Raw genomic sequence first — 22,526 nt, 5'->3', positions numbered from 1 at the left:
GGCTTGCTTGTGGGCCTGAGTCATTTAACATTTCAAACCTTCTACTCCTCTTCCTACAAAAATCAGAAAAACGATCCAGGGCAGTAGACACTGCTATTTTTGCTTCAGTTGCTCTTTCTGGATGTACTGGGAGGCTGAAAATGATCACCAGTTTTTTCTAGGTATTTTATGACTGTGGTAGAAAGGGCCAAAAATGTACAGCATTGCAAACTGTATTAAAAGAAAATCCTGATTTTTCCTAGAAGGATGAGAAGTCCAGCAGGAAGTCAGGGTTCTTCTACAAAGTATATGAAGCAAAACTGGGGGAAGGGGAGGAAAATGTTTATAGAATCCAGAAAGGTGAATCCATTTTTTGGTGTAAGTTTTAAATGAAGTAGGATGGAAGTTATTACTTTAGCAGGCACTAGAGTAGTACTGTTATTAGTATTTCCTTTTGATCCACTTATAATATTCCTTACATTATAATGGAGTTTGCAGCTTGCATTTTAAACATACACTGTGGAGAATTTTATACCATGAAATCCTGAGTGAAAAATTTAATACATAAAGCTGGACCATTCAGAACCATAGCCTGTGGAAGACAAACATTAAAAAAAAAATTAAAAAAAAGAAAAGATCCTTAAATAACTGTTTCTCAGATTTGCAGGCAGATTTGTTTGGATTTTTTAATGTGCTTCAGTTATGCAAGAAAATGAACGTGACAGTCCTCAGTTGCTTTGACAAGGATAATTTCAGAAACACTGCCCTATCATTCCACAGCTTGGCACCTTCTCCTTCTTTGTTGTAATGCATTTTTTCTGGGTCGGCTTTTCTCAGCAAAACTGCCTGTTTGTCAGGAGATTTTACATGTGTTCAGAAAGGGATGGTGAGGTGGCGTGGGCTGGGTTTGGTTAGAATAGCAGGTTTGACCTGGTGACTATTTATTTTTGAAGTCAGGGAGTATTTCATCTGTCAGCACAGTGGAGAAGTTTGCAGGATATTCAGAATTATGTATTTTCTCAGGGCTTAATCACACTGGCCAGATTGCTGGCTCCTGAAGTCACTTCCACACCAAACCTTCTCCTAAACATGTGGACTAGAGATGTGTTTCTAATCCAGTCTGCCACTGGTAGTTTTGCATTCAGATTTTGTGTTTGCCTTTGAAATGGCAACTGAAGTTTGAACAAAGGTTAGAGTTTGGGTCTAGATTCATCACTGTCTGTACTGGACATGTCACAGTGAGGCAAGAGCAGCTGTGAGCACGAGCTGTGACAATGATAGGGACCCTCGTCTTGCTGAGGATGCCTGCAGGGGATTGAACCTCAGGCTCTGCAACTCCTTAGGGACTGCATCTCTGCAGGGATATCTTTGCTCCTTCTTGGGAACCATGTAACTTCACTCTGGGAAAGGGACTCCACAGTTGTGTAGTATGTACTCTAATGTGTAGGAGCCAGGAGCAGCTGAGTGCCAGGGGGAGACTTCAAGGAAGTCTGTGGAGAGATCCCAGGCAACAAAACGGCAACAAAACCTGTCTCCTGCAGTAGGCCCTCTTCTCAGGACCTGGGAAGAGCTGCACGTGCAGTCCCAAGGTTTGGCTTGTCACGGTGATGCCTTTCAGCTGGCTTCTGTCCACTGGTGCCCTCTTCCAGCATAAACAAGGTCTCGGTTCCTAACTTAAGTACTGGGTGGAGATGTGCACGTGTGTGTTGGTACATGTGTTCATGTGGCGTGTTTGGGGAGAGAAGAGGAGGCAACAAGTCAGCAAAAGCCCTTCTGGTTTTCCTTTGCATACTTAATAAAGAAGTTACAAGAGGGCATATTCCGAATTTCTTTTTAACTTTGTAGATCACCTCCAGTAGACAGATTGTCTCGCGGACCACTTCCCCTCCCCTTGGCGATCAAATAACATTCCTGTGGTGACTACAGCAGTTGCTTACATGGAAAAATAATGTTAGGAAAGTATTTAATGTATTTTTAGCTGTCTTTAAATGCATTTTAGCAGCTGGAAACAAGGGGAGTTAGTAGCACGTGACCTGCAAGCTCTCCGTAGACCACCACCAAGTGTGCAGAGAGCCACTGCTGGTAAAGAGACCCCAGGCTGGAAAATGTTGGGTAGGGTGGTTACCTCTAACCTGTACTGGTCACAGGAGGTCAGGCAAAAGGGATAACCTCAATTTTTGTGGGATGTAAATGATAACAGCTTGATAAACAACCAGTGTGGTTTTCGGTCCTTCCGTTTCACTGATCTGAGTCTTGAGAGATTTTATGCAACCTTGTCTTGACATGTTTTCAAAATACCTGGGACTTTTTCAAAAAGCTTGAGAAGATTTTAGAGGTTTGGAGTGGTAAAATACTACAACTGTAGAGATTAGTGAATAGAGTGCAGCTGAGAGAGGCAACAAGCAAATAAATACCGCTAATTCCATCATTCTGTGATTCAGGAAAATCCTGAAATCCTTGTGAAGAGCAAACCTCTCATCAAACATTAGTGGGAGCTTTTCCTGAGGAAAGACTTTCTCTGAGCTGAGGGCTGGCTCATTCCTGTAACTGAGTGGTTGCTGGACCAGGGAACATCCTCTCTGGACCGTCTTCCCTGGCCCTGTTCCATTCCCAGCACAGCACCACCACCCAGGACCCTGATGCTGGGCTCCCCCACCACCCAGGCCACAGCAAGTATGTTCATATTTCTGGGAAAAATATACCCAGCAGGTGGAAGTTTAGTACTATTTTTACTATTGCTGGTGCAGTGAATGTAGAGAGCATGATAATTGATTATCTGGGACAACAAAAATGAACAGGAACTAGAATTTCAAGGATTAGGGTCTCCCTGAGGATTTCCTTCGAGTTTCAGTGAAAGGAAAGATAACCTTTGTGGTGGAAACGGAAGCACAGCTTTCAGTTCCCATCTGCAGCCAGCCTCTGGAGACAATAGTATTAAGGGTGATGTGAACTTCCTCTGTTCATCACCACGGGACAGGAGCCTCCATGCAGTCATCTGCACTTCTATAGCAACGCTATTCAGCTCCTTGCAGCTTCTTTTCTGTCCTACTAGAGACATCCAACTAATGCCTGCCGCCTTTAACATATCTGGGGGTAACATTCCCGTGTTTCATCTGTTTCAAAGGACATTTATGGAAATTAGGCGGCAATTTTATCCCTAGTAAGCAGACTAATATTCTGTCACTCTGCCTTACCCAAGTGACTGTTGCTCTTAATGTTAGGTGGTTTTGGTTAAGTGGCATTAAAGTTTTGTGGACTAAGTAGTAGGATTTCACTGCAAATGCATTGTCCCATTTTAGTGGAAGCTTTGAATGAGCAAGTTCCATCTTAATGAATTATTTGGTTCGACCTGCCTTGTGACTTATACTATCATAAGATCCTGCCCTTAATATTAAAATGTAAGCACAGATTTCCTCTTCCAAGGCTAAAGCTGCATAAAAAGACTTACACTGAAGCTAAGAAATCCTCTGTCTGGATCAAGATAATTTTCTTCTGAGAATAAAGAGAAACAAATATCCACGCTCCTTGGAGAGGATGAAATTCTGCTGTAGATTGTTCTTCCTCCGTTGTGTTAAAAAAAGGAATCTTGACTGAATATATAGTCTGTTTCCAAACTATTGGCATCTTTCACAAATATAGGCTGGCTGGCTTACGAGCAAATAGCACAGTTTCTGTAGCCAAAGATAGTTGTCATCATGCACTTATTAATGAGCAGACATATCTCTGAACATCAAAAGCTGTACTATTTTCAGACAGGTCCTTTCAGATCCTGTTTTCTGGTTTGGTTTTTTTTCTAATTTTTTTTTTCCTTAGCCTCCTGCCATTTTCTTTCAAAGCTCAGCAATAGAAAGCAGAGAAAAAAGGGACCTAGGACAGGAGATGCTCTCATCTGTCCAGCTTCCCCACATCAGGAGCTACTCCATGTATGTCATTCCTGGCAGATGTTTGCCTCATCTGCTCTTAAAAATGTCCAGTGATGGGGCTTTGACAGTCTCCTTAGGCAATCTGCTCCAGTGCTTTGCTGTACCTCTCATTAAGAAGGGCTTCCTGATATCTAACCTGCAATTAAAGGCCATGATTTCCCACACAACCCATCATCAGGCTGACCTTACAGCCAGACCACCTCCACCAAGTCAACTGCCATTTCCTCACTAGATCCTCTTTGCCAACACCGCTCCTTGGGCAATGTGCTCTATGCTGGCAGTAGCAGTAAGGTGATGTGTGTGTGTGTGTGTGCACCACTGGTCTTGTCAAGTGTCCAGCCCGGTGTCCCCAGGGGCTGGCAATGGGCAGGTTTCCCTCTCGGATCCCATGCAGCTGACGGGAAGGCGGCTGTCTGCCAGTAGAGGGTATTGAATTAGGAGATTCAGTAAATCCCAGGAGAGGCACTGCCACAGTGAAGTTGCAGCAGTTTTGCACTGATAAAACTAGCAGTGCTAACCATGGTTCCAGGCCTCAGAATACGAGCTGATGCCTTTTTTGTCCTGGAACAAAACGTGCTGTGAGAGTAGTCATATTGTCCCATATATTACATACATGCAATCAATCACATCTAGCAGCTCGGATGTACATTTTTTGATGAGAGCATTCCAATAATGATTTTAGCAGTATTAAAGCTTTTTTTTAAAAAAATCAGAGTGATCACAGATTTGGCTTGGGTTTTTTTGCCGTTGTTTTCTTTTCAACAATAGCCTCCCATGGCAGCCAGGCCTGATGGCAAAGCTGTAGATGCCAGCTTGCTGCGAGTGAGCTTGAGATGCTGGGGAACCGAGGCAGTCACTGGTGTGCAGCAGTGGTTGAGAGTGGGTCAGTGTAGGCACAGCTATATCACAATATTACCATTGCAAGATAAATTCTGATCCACTTTTTTAATGTGCTTAGAACAGGGATGAACATTTTAAGAGTGTTTCCTTCTGCAAATTATTTACAACTGGAGTATGGTAGTAATGAATTAATGTTAAGATACTGGAGAGTTAGTCCTGGTCAGAGTAGGTGTTTTTCACAATGGAAACCAGCTAGCTGAATTAGGTATATTTCTGCTGCCTGAGCAAATTATGGCAGTATGTAGCTAAACAGGTTTTGATACTAGAAATTTCAGTGACATCCAAAATTAAATAAAGCAAAGTTTGGATCAGTAGGAGCAGGGGCATGTTGCCATGAGCAGGGGTGAATAACTTTTGTGTAACTGGTAGTTTTGGTAAGCGGGTCAAGGTCAGTGGGGTTTGCCTCTATATTTTGACAGATGCACTGCAAACACCCTGATATCCATTTGTTTTACAAGGTGTGTGTGTGCAGCAAGATAACGCTCCAGAGGGTCACTGGCAGGTTACAGTGTGCCAGCCGTCACATGCACAATGTATTGCGTGGTGCCAAGATAAAATTTCAGGGATCTGGGGGCACCAACAGCGATTCAGAGCCCCACACAACACCTGTGCCCCACCAATATCTCCCTAGCTGTCCATCACTGAGCATCCCATTGGCATCTGTTTTCCTGAGCTGACAGGTCTGTTTCTATTTGTGCAAGGCATTTTTGAGGCATTCATCCCCCAGTCGTCATCTAGATGACCTGGAAGAGCTTCAGTGAGTTGCCCATATTCCTTCATGGAGGAGAGGAAAGGACAAAGTTTGTTTTCAGAATGAGAATTTGGGCGGGGGGAGGTAAAGGGGGGGAGGTTCAGAAAACACAGATTTGAACTTTGCATTCCATGTAGCATGGAGGTAGACAAATTGTGTCAGAGAGGTTTCAGTTTCAAACTAATAATAAGAATGCATTTAAACCTTTGTCAATATAAGAGTGATTTCAGATGCTCAGGAATCCTCTTTCTTGTGGTTTTAAAGAAAAATTTTAAACATTTTTTACCCCACAACTATTGAGGGTGTAGAATGAAAATGCCTATAAACTGCTAGAAACAGAATAAACTTGTTTCCCACTTCCCAGTTCTTGTAATAATCATCACTTTTAGGTACTTCTCAAAATACACCTTTGGACTAATTTTGCACTGTTAAAAATGGCATTTTCTGTTGGGCAAACTGTGTTCACGCCCCATGGCTGGCAAGCAGAGGCCCGAGTCAGAGCCTGCTGGAGTCAAGGGGCTTTCGTTGAGGTGCAGACCCTTCATGTTTTCCTAAAAATCGACAGTGCTGTTAGCCCACGTCTCCCCTTTCCCACCCCGTCTCCTCGGGGAGAGGCAGAAGCCTGTTTGAAGACAAACAAGTCGCAGAGCCTGCAAGGTGTAAATATCTTTCATGAATGCCAACGCTGAAAAGCCTGAGTGCTGGGCGTGTGACATGCGACGACAGGCGGTTCACGCTGCGCAAGGGGCGAGCAATATGCCAGTGCTGCCACAGGCGCCGAGGTGTGCCCGGATGGCACCTGGGCATCCCTGGACACCCCCGCCCCAGGAGCACACACGGGGCAGCAGGAGGGATGGGGAGCAGGGTACCTGCTCCTCGCCCCGCTGCCTCTGCCCGTACCCCTCGCCCCCGATCTGGTCACCCCGCCTCTGCCCTCCTCCTCTCCCTGGCTTCTTTGGGCAGGGGCTGATTTAAATAGGTTGGCAGGGAGCCAGGAGCTCATCATTTTAATGCAGTGTAAAATGGAATGTGCATAATTATATGCAAGCCATATGTGAGGGAGACAGCTCAGCTGTGAATTTCGGGAGGCTGTGAGAGGGAGCGAGCGAACAGTCAGGAATCAGATGAGATGGAGCGGAACGGAGTGCAAGTGTCACTCAAATGAACAGTGTAATGAGCGTATTGCTGACACTCCTCCTTTCACCTGCTTCTCCCTTTTGCTTTAACTCAAAAGCAGAAAATGCTCGAGATGAGAAGGGAAAAATATTATATGCGAGCAGGATTGCTAATGGGCTCTGGTAATGTCTCCATTTAAACTTCAGCTTTCTTAATTAACAGCATAGTTACAAATAACCAGTAACTTCTAATGCATCTTTGTCATTAAATATTTTGACCGCATTTGACTGAAGGATCATTGTTCTCACTAGATGATTGCTCCTTTCAAAGCTTCACTTAAAACATGGAGGGGGAATCAATTTATTTGTAATAGTATTACATGTAAATTATGAGTATGAAAACTTTTTTTTTTTGGCCTTACTGTTAAACTGAAAATACAAGTACATTATCTAGGGATCACTTAAGCATGTCAAAAAGTTTAAACAAGTACATATGTAATGTAATCCTGAAAAATGCAATGGAGTAAATTGAAACCCTGAGTTTCTCACAGTTTCCAGCTCAAATATTTCATTTTGGTTTTGTCTTTTGTTGTTTTAATTATTACTCCACAATGAATTTGCATGTTCAATCTAAGCTATGTAAGAAAACAGCATCCCAAGTTCTCGTATCTAAAAGGTGTACTGACTATTTAAAGAAACTTTTTAATAATGTTGTATTTTGGGATTCCCGTCTGTTTTAATGATCTGAGCTGTTATGCTTTTAGCTATTTTTTTCCTTCCATTATTTGTAAGTCCCTAAATAGGCCATTATATTTCCCTTCAGGCTAGAGATGAAGATGGACATGCTGAAAATTTTCCCCAGCAGCACTATGCTAAGGAAACTCCAAGACTTGCCTTCAAGAATAACTGCGAACTACTTGTAAGAATAACATACTTACAACAAGTCTAGATTGTTACTTTAGCACAGTGAAAACCGTTTTTTTTAAAGGCTTTTGTTCATTATGACATACATTACGAAATATGATAGGTTTTTTTACTGTTTTCACGTTCTAATGCTAGTTCTGCTATCCATGAACAGTTTAAGATCTCAAATTGCTTGAAAAATATCTTATATTTGATGTCAGCACGTGAATGGCCTTGTCTTACTACCTTGACTTGCACTGGTAAATCAGGGAGAGCCATGCAGGGAGTGGCTGGTCATGCACGGAAAGCCCCCCCCCCCCCCCCCCCCCCCTTCCTCAGAAGTGCCCCAAAACTCACTCTCCCATCCACCTTTTATCTCTGCCTTGTTTTCAGGTGGCAGCACTGCATTTCGTTGTGCTAACAGGCAATCCTCCCTTTAGAGCTCGCCTATTCCTCCCCTTCATAGCTGCATGCAATCCAAAGCATCCTCTCCTCTGCACTCCTCTCCATTCCTCTCCTCTGCTGCGGGGAAAGAGCGAAAGCCAGGAAAGCACATACAGGGAGCCTGGAGTGTTTACAAGCCATAAGAGAGATGATATCAGCTGTGAAAGAATCTCTGTTCCAAGGCAGGGTTAATTCGCTGTTCATTTTAGCATTTGCAGCTAGACGAGATTAAAAGCAAGCAGGAATGGCTATTATATTTCTATTAAATGAATCTGTTGGGACCTAATGTTCTTGATTAGCTTGCGAAAATGAGTGCTCCACCATGAGTTTTTCTGTTTGCCTAAAGTAAACAGAGGATGAATTGTAATACATTTAAAAGAGATTCGTGCATGGCTTTAGAAAAGGGAGGTTTAGATACATCGGTAGATCTCTCCCTTGCATTCGCCTTCCTTCTCGTCTGTACTTAAGTAAACTGTATCATTTGGCTAAATGGAAGTGTTTGTGGAGAGTCAGTACATGGGGTTTTGCTTTGAAACAACATTTCTTTTTTTCTTGTAACCAGAGAAGAGGCGGGTGGCAGTGGAGAAGCAAGCTGTGTTTTATCTGCGTTAAAGCCCATGCCTGCCCTCCCAGGATGCAAGGCCAAGCACTACTCTTGGTGCCCCAGGTGCAATAGGCAGTGAAAGTTGAGCTGATGAGCTGATAACCCAGTGCTGAAGTTGGCGCCCAGGTCCAGTCAGCTGGTCAAAGAAGCCCACAGCAGGAGGCAGCAGCCCCGGGGTGGTGGCCAGTCCCTGCACCCCACACTGGTCAGAGTGCAGAGCATCTTGGCCACACCTGCACTACTGGGCCCACACTCTCCTACCCCACATGTGTCCCCTGTGCTGAGCCAACCCTTGGTTAGGTAAAGACAATGCTTTTTAGAGCCACAGGTGTCACTTAGAAGGTTCAGTTTGTTTCCAGTATAATTCTCCCCAGCCAAAAGCAAGGTGACCTGTGAGATCTGGTCTTGGTTCCCCTTAAACCCTTTGTGAAGTTCCTGGTGGTTTCAGGCATAGCAGTGTTACACCCTAAGGGGAGGAAACTAGACAAACACAAAAAGTGGTTCCCTGGTGTACTCATAATTCTTGTGCCAAATAAATGAAGCTGTTTCTTCAAGGCCATGCTTAATTACTGTGCTGCTAATCAGGCCTGACGAACCATCACAGCACACCAAGATGCTCCCAAAGTCAGTAGGGCTTCTTGGTGTTGAAGGAATTTAGGAATAGAGACAACATGATATAAATCATACAGTATTTCCATTGAAAATCTGCTTTATATTTAGTGCAAGCCATCAATGAACCAATTAACCCACTTTGTGCTATTAAAATCAAGCATTCTTTTAATGCCCAGTTGCTTATTCCTCTATTAATACGCATTTAAGTTTTTGCTTTATTATATCACCACTGTGTCTGGCAAAAGCTCAAGTCATCAAAGTTAGTCTTTCATGTGCTTTTTTGGACAAGTTTCAATTCTTGTTTAAGGAAGTAATAAAAGCAATTTGTTATAGTTTTATTTTTCCTATTCTATTGGAAACAAAATTGGCAGGGATGTAATCTGTACTCAATTTGTATGTGAAAAAAAAATAGTAGAAAAATAATGAATATGTACCTCTGCTATCTTTAAAGATGTATTTTAGGAACTTTCAGTGAAAATAAGATGTTGAGCCTAGGTGTGGGTGGTGGGGGAGCTAGTGTTATTTGTTGAAGATGCTGTGTTTCACAGAGAGGTGGTGTTATTCCTTCTACATTTTACTTTTTGGAAACAATGCTATATTAAAATGTGCTCAAATTTCAAAAGCTAATTTCACCAGAACTGGCCATTAAGAAACCTTCTTTCTCTTAAAGGCTAGTCAGTATTCCTTGGGAGAGGCGGGGAAAAAAAGTGAAAGAAAGGAGTGGGGACAGCAGATCCTCTAAAAAAATACTTTCCCAGTGGTGAAAACTTGCCCAGAATCTAACAGCACAAGTCAGATGCCAGCTGAGTGAAAAGACAAGGTTTTTTAAGTGAAAGAGAAACTGAAACTCTTTATACTTTTGAGAATGAGGGAATCCTTGGAGTTTTCTGAGTGCAGTTCAGATAAATAGAGTAATAGTCTGTCAGGTGAAATTGGAGGCTTCAGCACCAAAGTGCTTTCTTTGCTTTAGGGTTTAGCTGCCATTTTCCAGTGAGGTTTGTTTCGGCAAGGGCAGGCTTCTCTGGGAAATGCTCCTGCTGGGAGAGAGCTGCCAGGCAGGATCCAGGGCTGGGTTGCTGCTGCTGGGTCTGCATGCCAGGGCTCTCCCGCAGGAGCCAGACTACACTGGCTGAATCTTAACATCCCAGGTCACAGGCACACACAGCAAGCTTTAACTCTTCAATACTTGGAGAGATTTTAAAGCATGGTAACATAGCGTATTGCAAAAGTAACGTGGAGTATTACAAATTTTATGCTTTCTTCATTGCTTACACACCACAAGAGGAGATAATTTGATGAGGTACAACAGCTTTTCTGTTTGGTTTAGGCTTTTTTGAATGTGAGCAAGTTTGATAGGAAATAGAAGGAAGAAAGGTATCATTTAGGCAGAAGAAAACCCTGAAGTGTATTCAGTAGTTCTGCTCATTAGGAAAAGCAGTGACAATTAAATATTTTGGTTAGTATAGAAAGCCATTTTGCAGTTATGGGATTAGAATAGGGTACTCATTTCCCAAGCTAATTCCATATATGTTGTGTCCTGGCATTTGTTGTAGGGCACTAAATCCAGAGGGGTTAAAATGCTCTAATCAATGAGCACATCAGATTTTCCTTGTCGACTTTACAGTATTTTTGAGAATCATGTTGTCTAAAGTTTAGCTATCCATGATAAATATCGGGAACTACATAAAAGAAATCTATTTTTAAAGAGCCAGGTCAGCATGCTGTCTTGGCCAGCCATCCATTCTTCTCCCATAGGCAGTGCCTCAGGATTTTAATTTCTTATTCCGTGAGTGGCTGGAAGCTTTTCTTTCAGGCACATCTCTTTGTTTCCAGAAGGAAAAGGCAGAATTTAGTCCCCGCTGTAAGCTGATTGTCAAGGAACAGTACAGTCCAGCTAATAGTGGATGTGGGGAGAAAGATGGGATTAACTGCTGAGAAAGGGGAGGCTGGAGTGAAAAGGCCAGCAAGAAGCCCACAGCCCCAGCTCTAGCCAGATGAAATTCCTGAGCCATTGCCTAGAGAAAGGAAAAATCCATCTGGCACCTACCCAGGTTAGTCAGGGTAGGAAGAGTCATGCTTGGTTGCCTTTTAACAAAAGTGGGAAAGAAAAAGCAGCAGTTCGTCCTTCCTCCCCCCATTTACTCAGAATATTGAGTCAAGGTTTCAGATTGGCATGCTGCTGTATGAGGTAAGGAGGTTTTGATGGGTTAAGGAAATTAAACATCAGGTTGCTTTCCAGATCATTTGTTTACGGAGATGATGTGAGTACCACCCACTGCTATGGGATTATATGTAAAGCAAACAAGCAACCAAACAAAACATAAATATCCTGAAAAAAAATTCATTTCTAGTCCTACACCCAGCTGAATCCATGCTTTTCCTTCAGTAAAATCATGATCTTTTCATCTTTGAAATCAAAAAGTCTGTTCCTAGTAGTTCAGCTCTGAGAGGATAAATTTGTGAATGCAGTATGAGAAAAATTGTAAGTCCTGGTGCATAGAAGCTATTATGTAAAAGACACAATATTGGATTTAATGCTATTGGATTTAATGCAAACTCACCTACGGCCAGTTGTCTTTAATCACTGACAAAAAGAGGCAGAGAAAACTCTGAAAACACATCTACAAGGGAAACATGAAATGCAGAATGTTCTCTTATGAGCAAAAGGCCTTTGGGGAGGCTGTGGCAAAGCTGAGATGAGCCAGAGCTAGAGCTAATGCTTTGCTTGAAGTTGTGTCACTCTGCTCTGCTGTTCCAGCACTAGAGGCAGAGTCAGGACAAACAGCACATGTGGGGCACCCAGACAGGGCAGCGGGCATGCAGGCAGGTTAACTTCAGAATTATGGCACTGGAACATGGGAAAGATTTCATACCTAGACGGACATTAAAAAGCACTGAGAATATTTGTAATCAGATGATGCCAATAGGTTTTGCAGTTGTAGTCAAGTTAAATGTAAATATGCATATTGGTGTCCTTTGAAGGCCATGAGAGTTTTGGTTTCAGAAAGTGAGGCTTAAATTAATTTTTTTAAGGTGCCTGACCTGCTTACTGTGCCCCAGTGTCAAGCAAAACTGCTCCCTGTTAGTGCTTCAGCAGTAGAAGAAAATACCTCTCAGTCCATTTAAAATCACAGTGCCTTCAAAGAAGGACTGAATTAGGAGAAATAACTTTGCTCGTTCCGTCTCTTGCCCTTCCACCCTTTTTGTCTTCCCTGCTGTCTCCTTATTCCTAGCAGAGTGGAGAGAGAGAAGGAAGTTCACTTCCCCTTGTGCTTTCCCTGGCTCCTCCTTCACCCTGTTAGGTGCAAAGTAGCAGAGGGAGAGGGAGAGCACTTCATTCTGGCCACAGATTGGGGATGCGCAGGGCTTTTGGCCAGATAGCTAGAGCAGGAGTGCTGCCCAGCAGCTCTGAGGGATGCAGGGCCACATCTAGCCTGTCAGGTACCAATCCTGTGATCAGGAGGTGATTCTGCCACACTGGAGAGGCAGGAGGGGAGACAGGGAAAAGACCTGTGACACCTTGTGGAGTTCCAGATCATAGAGCTACCGAGCCTGGTGAGAGTTTAAAACCTCCACAACCATGCTTAAATGCTGTTTCAGCATCATTCGATGTTTGTCTCACTGCTGGTGCAGTTTTTTGGTGGTTTTCTGATGGATTTCATCAATTCCTTGCTCAGTTTGCCATCACAGTCTGAGGGCAGCTGGTACTACTGCATCAGTTGCACTGTGGCACACGCAGTGATTCAACCAGATGACTGTGCAAAACCCGTAACAGCTGCCGGAGAACCCACTGTTGGTTTCAGGGACTTTGGATCAGGCACAGAGAGCTGTCAGAATGGTGGTTATGGCCCTGGAACAAAAAAATGGAGAAAAGCAATTGTAGCAGTGAATTGATACTGATGTTCTTAAAACCTCAGTAATCTTGGCCACATGAAATTCAAGCTTTCTTGTGACTGAAATAACAGTGACGCTTAGGTCATATGGTAGATTAATCGCCTGTAGTGTTTCATTTTCAAAAACTAAATTGTCCATGAGCAATGGCATAGTATTTTAAAAAGAAACTCCCCAAAACCCCACTGAAAACATTGCACTCTGTTTCTTTTCAAGTAAGGGTAACAAACCAGTAAAAATTATTCTAAAGGGCTTTTTGTCCTTAATTGCTGCCAGGCTGAATGAAGGGGTAAGTGGTGCTCGCCTTATGTGCACATTCCTGTTGAAGTCCATGAGTGCTGTGTAAAAGCACTGAAAAAAGGCAGCACTCAGACCATGGGCATATTTGCAGCCCTGGGGAGAGAGAGCCCTGACACCCAGCTCCAGCTGACCCTCCCTGCCTGCTGCCTGCCGGCACAGGTAGGTACCACGGGGCACTGGGTGCCTTGGCATCTGTGCCCTGATCGGCATCTCGCTGGGGTAACAGAGGAGCAAACACAGAGCTGCAGCCTGCCAGCCACCCCGCAATAGGCTGTCCCCAGGAAATGATAGTCTCTGTGCCTGTCTGCACAGATCTATTTACTGGTTTAGAACAAATGCAGCCACTGTCTTGCCTGGCACACAAGCTGTGTCCTTCTTGCCCTGCTTTTTAATGATATGTTTTTCTATCCCACGATGGAAGCGAAGGCCATTCCTCACATTGCGACAGCATGGACTGGAGCTGGGAGGTTCTCTGGGCTGCAAAAGACCTTCTAGGAAGTCTCGAGAAATTTCCTTGGTCTTTCAGGCCTTCTGCTCCCCTTCCCCTGTCCTGCACCACTATGCTGCTAAAGTAATAAACTTTTATTTCTTAATTCATACCATGTTTAGGACTCCACAGCCTCTGATCCAAAGCCCAGTGAAATCAATAGTATCCCTCCTGTTAACTTGAGGTGGGCTCTGAACGGGCTACCTTACGTTCTGTAAACAAAGAAAGGTGAATGCCTGCTTTGAGACATCTTTCTTCTGTCTGACCAAAAACTGCAGTCGGCCAGCTAACAGCTAATTTGAAGTGTAGAAAACATGATCTTATTAATAATATCTAAGCTGAAGGCTGTCATCAGAGACCTGTTGTAGGAACTAATGGAAAACAAAGCACCGTTATAGCAAGTCTGAGGTAGTAGACTTTCTACTGGAAATAAGACCCAAACCTCACTCCTTCTACACCCAGGATTAGCAAGTGACCATGACCTGCAGCGCTGAGGAGGCTGAGGCATTCCCCATGCCTCCTGCAGAGGTGGGCAGGGGAGTGCCAGCCACACTTGAGAGTGTCAAGGAAGGCAAGGCTCTGCCAGTTCCCAGCAACACATAAAATACAAAGAATAAAATTCACAGGAGCATGAGGAATGGGCAGAAGGAAGGGAAGGAAGAGAATCTGTCATCTTCCTTCCCAGTACAAGCATTAAAATTTTCATTAATAAATCTGCACTTACTGATGACCTCTGAATAATTTCTCCAACCTTAATTTCTCCTTACTGCAATACGGTGTTGTATTACTCCAGTTTTACTCTTTACTTTCCTTATTTGACATGTTTACTGAAGTTATAATTTTCATATTAAACATGTTGTCACTGAAAAACTGATTTTTTTAATATTTAAAAAAAAGCCCCACAATCTTTTTATTGACCACAAATTGAAACATGTAAAAAGTTAAGAAACTACTAGATGAAAATGCATTTGTTTATTAGCTGACTAATTCTTAATAATGATTTCAATAAATTTTAAAGTAAAAAACCTGGAAAAAATTGTCAGCCACTCCCCCACCCAAACCTCTATAAATCTGAAGGAAGAAAAAAAAAAAAATCAGTTGAGAATTGTGGCTTAGCTTTAGGAAACTGGCATTCATAACCTGTGTTAGGCACAGCATCTCCAGCCAGGCAAAGGAGGGGATTGCCCCACTCTGCTCTGCTTTGGTGTGGCCACACCTCGAGTCCTGTGTGCAGTTTTGGGCACCACAATATAAGAAAGACATTAAACTATTAGAGAGTGTCAAAAGGAGAGCAACAAAAATGGTGAAGGGTCTTGAGGGGAAGCTGTATGAGGAGCAGCTGAGGGCACTTGGTCTGTTCAGCCTGGAAGAAACTGAGAGGAGACCTCATTGCAGTTAAAATTTCCTTGTGAGGGGAAGAGGAGGGGCAGACACTGATCTCTTCCCTGTGGAGACCAGTGACAGGACCCAAGGGAATGCCTGAAGCTGTGTCAGGGGAGGATTAGTTTAGATATTGGAAAAAGGTTCCTCACCCAGAGGGTGGTTGGGCACTGGAACAGGCTCCCCAGGGAAATGGTCCCGGCACCAGCCACTAGACAGAGTTCAAGGAGTGTTTGAACAAGGCTCTCTGGGACATGGTGTGTTTTCTGGAGTGGTCCTGTGCAGGACCCGAGTTGGACTTGATGTTCCTTGTGGGGCTCTTCCAACTCATCTTATTCTGTGATTCTGTGAAATAAAATTCAGACAGTTTTTATAGAATGTTAAAGAATAACGACATATCATGTTCCAAAGGAAGTGAAGTGTGATAAATTAAAATTCACTGGAATTCCTTCCATATAAATTGGAAATAAAATTTCTGAAGTCATCACTCAAAGCTATAAATATTTTCTCCCTGGGGTCTGTGCAGGAGATGCAGATGACTCAGCAGGGCCCATGGGATACCCTGGCAGCTACCTGGAGGAGCCATCCCTTGCAACGCATCTCACCACCACCATACCTGCAGGACAGGATCAGGCCATAAAACTGGCTTTGGTCCCCAGGGGCTCAAGTCCTTTTTCACCTCTGACCCTGACTCTCAGTCATGCAAGGTGTTAATTAGAATGGGTTTTATCAGGTCTCAACCGGAGCCTACATGAATGAGTGTGACTTTTTGTAATGGTGCAGTTGGCCTATGTCTCATCTTACTGTGTCTGTTGTCTTCCACATTGAAAAGTGTTTGAAGGCTTTGATCCCTTGTAGAGCCAACATACAGCAGTAAGAGAGTAGGGTTTTGAAAATCAGGAGACTCTACTCTTTTTATTTCTCAGACTTAAGATCCAGCTCGTGGGAAGGAGGGTTGGGAAGAGCTTGGCCACCATTCAACTGGACATCAGGGAGGTTTGGGGGTGCTCTGAGATATTGTGTGACTCCATCTCACTGGGAATTCCTGGGACTTCCAGGAATGGGCTTCCAGGAATGAATCCCAAGAAGGAAGATTAGTGCGACACAGTTGTCTGAAGAAGATCTGAATGCTAGGGGCACATATCTCACAGCTCACTGTCTATGGCAGACACTTTTTTTACATCTCAGCAGTGACATGTATTATATTGCTTTTGGGATGGGAAGAAAAACCCAAAATATAAATCCTGCATTTTATTATAGAAGTTAATACCAACAATTACATAAAATCTAATGAATTTCAGTTCTCACTTAATTGCTTCTGAGTAGTTCACTTAACTTATTAAAAAGAAGCAAGGACATAGTCATTTAAAAAGCAGCAGCAGCCTTGGCCTAGCATCTGCCTACATTCTCTTTTCAATTAATCAATTATAGTCCAATGGTGTGTAATTACACATTAAAAAAGTTATTGGATATCACAGCATGGCTGTCCCAGGGGGCTCATGAATACACTAATATAACACACCTGTAATGACCTGTTCTCATATCTGCAAATTGCTCCCATTTCTCTCTCTCTCTCTCGTTGCTAAATGAAGATGAGAGCAATTACCATTAACTTTTTGAGTCACATCTAGTCAATGAGAGAGAAAAAAGATCCCTACCAGCATTCATAATAAATCTGTCTTTTGCTACTCAGAATTTTAACTATACCAGGCATCAGGCTGGAAGGCAGTAAATGTGCATCGGGATCGTAAAGGGTTGTGGGGATCCCAGGGTCGTTCTGAGCGCATGCTACACCTGTAGACAAGAGAAACAGGCAAGCAGGAAGGTCTCGTCAGATCACATCCAGGAATAACTTGCCTGTCTTGGTTCAAATCAAACCAAACTCTGGAACTGATCCCTATGCAATGGCTCTTAAGTCTTTGCATAGCAACTAAGCCGTGTTGCTGTTGTGTTGGTTTTTTTTTGAATGCGAGAAAGAACAAAATTTACTATGTAATGGCAGAAAGGCTTTGGTTGTGCGAGAGGATACAGGCACCAATGCTCTCTTATTAATGCATAACAAATGAAACCAAGGAGAGACTCTTAATCTGCATAATGGAGTCTGACAGAGTCTAAATTGGTGATTCAGTCAACTAAAGGGTCCAAAAATGCTCCATGGAAGTGAGCTTTTTGATGGCTCCATAAGTCAAATGGGGGATGATATCTCTCAACATTTTTATAAATGTTGTCTTGCAGAGTGTGATTTTGATGTGCTGTTATCTCTCACCCTGGGAAGAAGTGTCTGTTTCCCTACAAGAAGTTTTCTTGTTCTTGCTTTCATTTGCAGACAGGGGTCTTTCAGGAGGGTGTACATGCAGATAAATGCACATCAGTATTTTGAGCACAGCCTTTTGCTTGTAGTAATCTGAAATATTCCTATGCTGTACACCTTTCTAGCCCTAACAATTTCAGTGAAATCTTCATCACGCCTGAGGTTGCTTCCCTGTTTAAAATCCATGCACATCTCCTTGTGCTTGATGTCTTTCAGGATAACAGGATAATCCTGTGGGATTCAGGTGATCAGATGTTGTTCTCAGTTGCATTCACAGTAAGGTGATGGGTGTTTCAGTCTGAGCTTCAGCTAGGTCTACATTTCACTCTGGTTTTCACCAGTGCCACGTTTCTTCCCAGTTCCACAGCACCCTTTGGTTTAGGACATGGTTCCATTCACATGCCTGGCTGTCACATCTCAGTATTTGGCACCTGGGCTGGACTCTCTCTCTAGGTCCCATGGTTAACAGAGGAGAGCAAGCACTTGTAGAGTGGGATTTACACAAAATAATTGGGTGTTGATTTAGGATCGGTTAAACCAATGTTTAGGCATGCCTGTATCCACTCATTAGCTAGATAAATACTTTCCATATGACACCTACATTGGAGGTACTACAGTCATTGCCTGAACCACATATTCCTGCGGTAGTCCAAAGTCAAGCTTGCAGGTAGAGCCATTCAATTCAAGCAGAGGGACTGCTTGTGTGCTTGAAGTTAGGTATCTGCTAACTTCCTGTTTAGATGTCTGGTCTCCAGCTTTGAAATGGGGATGCTGGTATTTAATTGCCTTTGCATGCAATTTGAGTTTGATCTTGAGATGTTAGAAGTGCAAAATATTATCTATTATTTAATGTTGTGTTGTACTCCAAATAGTGAACAACTGCATCCTTGGTATGTGCAAAGTTCATTTATTACGAATTGTTACCTGACACAGGAGGAAACAGGTTCCAAGATTTACTTACAGGTATTTAAAAACAATTTGAGTGCCCAGACATAGTAACTGAAGTAAGCAGAGCTGTGTGTGGATCCCACAAAGTGATCAAAGTGTGCATGTGCACAATGTTCTCAAATTCTGCTCAATGCACAGCTTTGTTTATGCTTGGGACCAAAATTAAATTTTGTGCCTTTTTTTTTAACCAGTGCCTGAATAATCAGCTAAAAATGTTTTAAACAGAGAAAGGAACACAGTTATAGTCTAGAGCTTTAATATACAATGCAATATTCAATTTTACAGGCTGGTTAAATATTGGATTAAATTATTGGTTAAAATACCTGTCAGTTGCCTCTCCAGCTGTGTATTTTCTGTGTGTCTGATGGGGAGGAGGGTAATAATTCAGTCAGTTTCAAAAATTTGTTTTTAGCTGTCTTCTCCAAAAGAAGCTGTAACTCTTTGCATGTCACTTTCCTAATTGAGCTATAAACTCTATATTGTACTAATACGTTTTATTATGAGGAATAAACATACTTCTTCTAGACAGGCAGAGGAATAATTGACCACCTGTGGCCTGTCCCAAATGAACATTACTGCATGTGACACTGAAATTAATGTCTCTTTAGTCAAGATGTGAAACAGTTATTTTCTGAGAGCTTCCCTTCCGAGAGGGAAGGTAACACATTCTAACACATTTCTGCTTCATAACAGCATAGATTCCTGACTGGCAAGGGAAAAAACACTTGGTGTTCACCTGGCTACTGCCCCTCTCTCTCTGTCTTTGGGATTCAAAGAGCAGCTTCATTTGTTAAAAACATTAAGCAAAGGACCAGGTTCTGGCCTGAGCTAGGGATGCCTTTTCATCACTCTGGCAATAGAAAGAAGCCTCAGAAGTTGGCACACATGAAATGTACTTAGGTGGCCCCTTTCAGCTGCCAGAGTGGTGTAAAGGAGTCTCAAAGTGGATGAGAATCTGTCCCAAATGTAGGTTTATGTAATGCTGGAAGATAGTTCTAGGACACTGTGCCAGTATCGTGTTACCAGGCCATAGGGGCCAAAGGATGCTGGAAACTGAAATATTAAAGAGCTAAGAGATTGACTCCACAGATAGAAATGGTAAATGCTTCTCTTATCAGTTATTTTTCACTTTGTATTAATAAATCCCTGGGATGGTATTTAATGTAAAATCACTGGATCCTTCAGGATCCTTCAGGATCCAGTCTCTTCCTTAAACTGGAAGCATCTAGTGCCATGAGCAAAGCAAGCAGGTGAGATTCTCAGGTGTGCTTGCACCTGCAGCGTACAGGAGCATGTGCCCAGGGAGGAATGGGGTCCTCGGCAGGGATGGGCACACTCTTACAGACACAGGGCCTGGAAAATGTGCTCAGTTTTATCTTATGCGTATCCTATTTCTTCCTTTCTGAGAGATTGCAGGGGACTGTGTTGAGCAAGTGCTGCTCTCCCCAGTGGGTATGCTCGCTGTATTGCCACAGGGCTCTGGCAATTGCCACTGCGCTGTGTTCCTTCTTTGTCACCACATCATGCACATTTAATGAGGGGTTATAGCTCATGTGCTTGCACAGTTCAGCAGTCCATCTTTAGGCTCCTTTTTCCTCCAGCACAAACAAGGGCTGAAACTCTCCCCAGAAGAAAGGCATGGCCAAGGACCAGATGAGTGCACGCTGTCCAAAGTTCACATGAGATTAGCTCAAGATCACTGCGGTCAGTAAAACGAAAGGCTGCTGTTGTACTCCTTGCATAAATGGAGATGTTTGTCCGTATTGGCTATCAAAATCCTTCTGTTGGGATCTTGCTGAAATCTCAGTTGCCCTAAGTCACCACACAGCTGCAGTGACCTCTGTGTGATGGCTTTTCTCTCTGATGCCACCCTGGTGAGATGTGTTCCTTTGGTATCTCTGAACTGCTGGTGGGGGCTGAGAAGACCACAGCAGCCTGCCTGGGAGAGCTGCAGTACCTTGCTCATGCATTTGGAAAGCATGTTGTGCTTGTCTCCATGGAATTTACTACAATCCCACCACTGTTTGCCTCCAGTTCAGCTGTCTCAGTGTGAGTTCTGGGAAAAGCCCCTGTGTAGAGGAGTTTGACCCAATTTCCCCCCTGTGCTGTTAGAAAAACCTGCTGAAAACAAATGTGATTAACACAGCAGAGAAAATAGTTCAGCTGTAAAATCGTGCATGGCATGAGGAGCACACTTTTTATTTTCAGAGTGCCTTTTTGAGTGGCAGAGTGACAGCACATGGATATCACGATGCACTGATACAGCAGGAGGTACCACATCCCTGGTGTGCAAAGCCCTGGTCCTGCACCAAAATCCATCCGGGTGAGTGCAGATACTCAAGGCAGAGGGATGAGGTGCTGTGGGCATGGGGACATCCCAGTGTTCTCAGGGTTCGAAAACTGCGAAGATGGCAAATCAAAAATAGCCTGGACTTTGTTGATCCTTCAGGAACTCCATGTAGCTCTGTCTTAAAAGAGGGGTTTGGAAAGTGCCTGGGTTGTTGCTCTTGGAGGAAACCAGTAGTATTTAGACTTCACATTTTATGTTTTCTCACTGCTGTGTGTTTCCTGGGTGGGATTTGCTCCTTTTCAGAGGTGTAAACACAGTGCCCAAATCAGTTCTGGGAGGAGCTTGACTTAAGGTAGATCACCCTGAATTTGAGACAGGTGCTTCATCTGAATATATATATAGTGAAAACCTAGAAATGGAAAGGGTCAATTAGTCCCTCCAGACAGTGCTTTAATTCTAAAGCACATCTGTAACACCCCGTAGACTGACACAAGGGGAAGAGAAAATCACTCACTTTTCTGTAAATGAAGAAACAATGATTATCATGATCTGGTCTGAGAGAAACCACTCTGCAGTCTCCGTAGTATGTGCTGCCTTTTAGACAACCTCACTCTTCAGTGAAGGCATTGGGGGCATTTTGAAGCTGTGAGCATGCCCTTGCCTGTGAGGTTGACAGAGAAAGAGAACAAGTGAGAGGAGAAGAGAGAGAAAAGGGCACAGCCTTTTGGTGAGGATGGGGAAGTGATTTCAGGTGTTTGTGACACCACATGAACCTTGTGTGCTTAGCATCTTCCTAAGCGTGATCTACCCTGGGGGGTGGAGGAAATTGTAACAGGTAGAGATGTGGTGGAAGGAGTGAGAACTACCTGCAGATGTGGCATCTAAATAAATCCAAAGACAACACAGCTATTTTTAGGAGAAGTGCAAACAGTGATAGATGCCACGGGGCTGCTGTCACTAAAATTCGTCTATAAGCAACATATTCATATTTAAACAAGTCAGCTTTGCACATTGAAATGAGCAAACACTGTCTCCGTGCTTGTTTGTTTGTTGTGCAGAAGTCATCAGCTTTCACTCCTTATCCCCTCACCGTGGTGGTGATGCAGAGCCATGCTGATGGATCATCTGTCTAGCTTATCTGCAAGGCCACAAAACATTTATGTCTTTTATGGCATGATAGGCTGTTCTCATGCAGCAGTGGAAAACAGAAATTTGGGACTGCCCTTGCAAAAGTACCATCTCCTGCACAACACTGCCATTCTGGTAAGATCACTTGGCACAGTTTGTACAGCTAAGTACATCCACTGTGAAACCTAACACCGGGATGCACATGAATAAAATCACACAAAATCAAGAGAGGAGCAAGCATCAGAGAAGCTTTTGAACGCAGGGGGCAAACCAGCAAGGATGGAGGTTCTGCAGCTCCTCTCCTGCTTAGAGGGGGCCTCTGTCACCTCTGGTATAAGGCCTCCAGCTCACACCAGCATTACACTTGGCCAATTATCTTATTTAGGTATCTCATATATATATAGGTCTTGAAAAAGGTCAACCACAGGGCTTGTCTGGGCAGGGGTTTTTGAAGCTGTAGAACTGGAAGCTTTTCTTCTAGCATCATTAGAAAATAATTGCTTGTGAATGTCCAGGGATTTGAATCTACATGTTGGGGCTCTGAAAAGGAGGGCAGGAAT

General features: G+C 43.3%; 1 protein-coding gene across 3 annotated transcripts in view; it reads left to right on the top strand.

The window, feature by feature from the left end:
- SOBP (sine oculis binding protein homolog) overlaps positions 1-22,526 on the top strand; it is a 112,138-nt gene that overhangs the window by 56,310 nt on the left and 33,302 nt on the right. For 2 of the 3 annotated variants that reach the window (XM_082302537.1, XM_082302536.1), the window contains exon 5: positions 7,492-7,587. The exons of the other annotated variant lie outside the window; for it this stretch is intronic. In XM_082302537.1, the coding sequence (XP_082158663.1) occupies positions 7,492-7,587 (96 nt within the window). The remainder of the gene's footprint in view (positions 1-7,491; positions 7,588-22,526) is intronic. 3 annotated transcript variants of the gene reach the window in all.

Source organism: Coloeus monedula (assembly GCF_965178545.1).
Source record: "Coloeus monedula genome assembly, chromosome: 2".
NCBI lineage: Eukaryota > Metazoa > Chordata > Aves > Passeriformes > Corvidae > Coloeus > Coloeus monedula.
The sequence above is the reverse complement of the archived record's forward strand: the minus strand, read 5'-3'. Positions and strand labels throughout refer to the sequence as shown.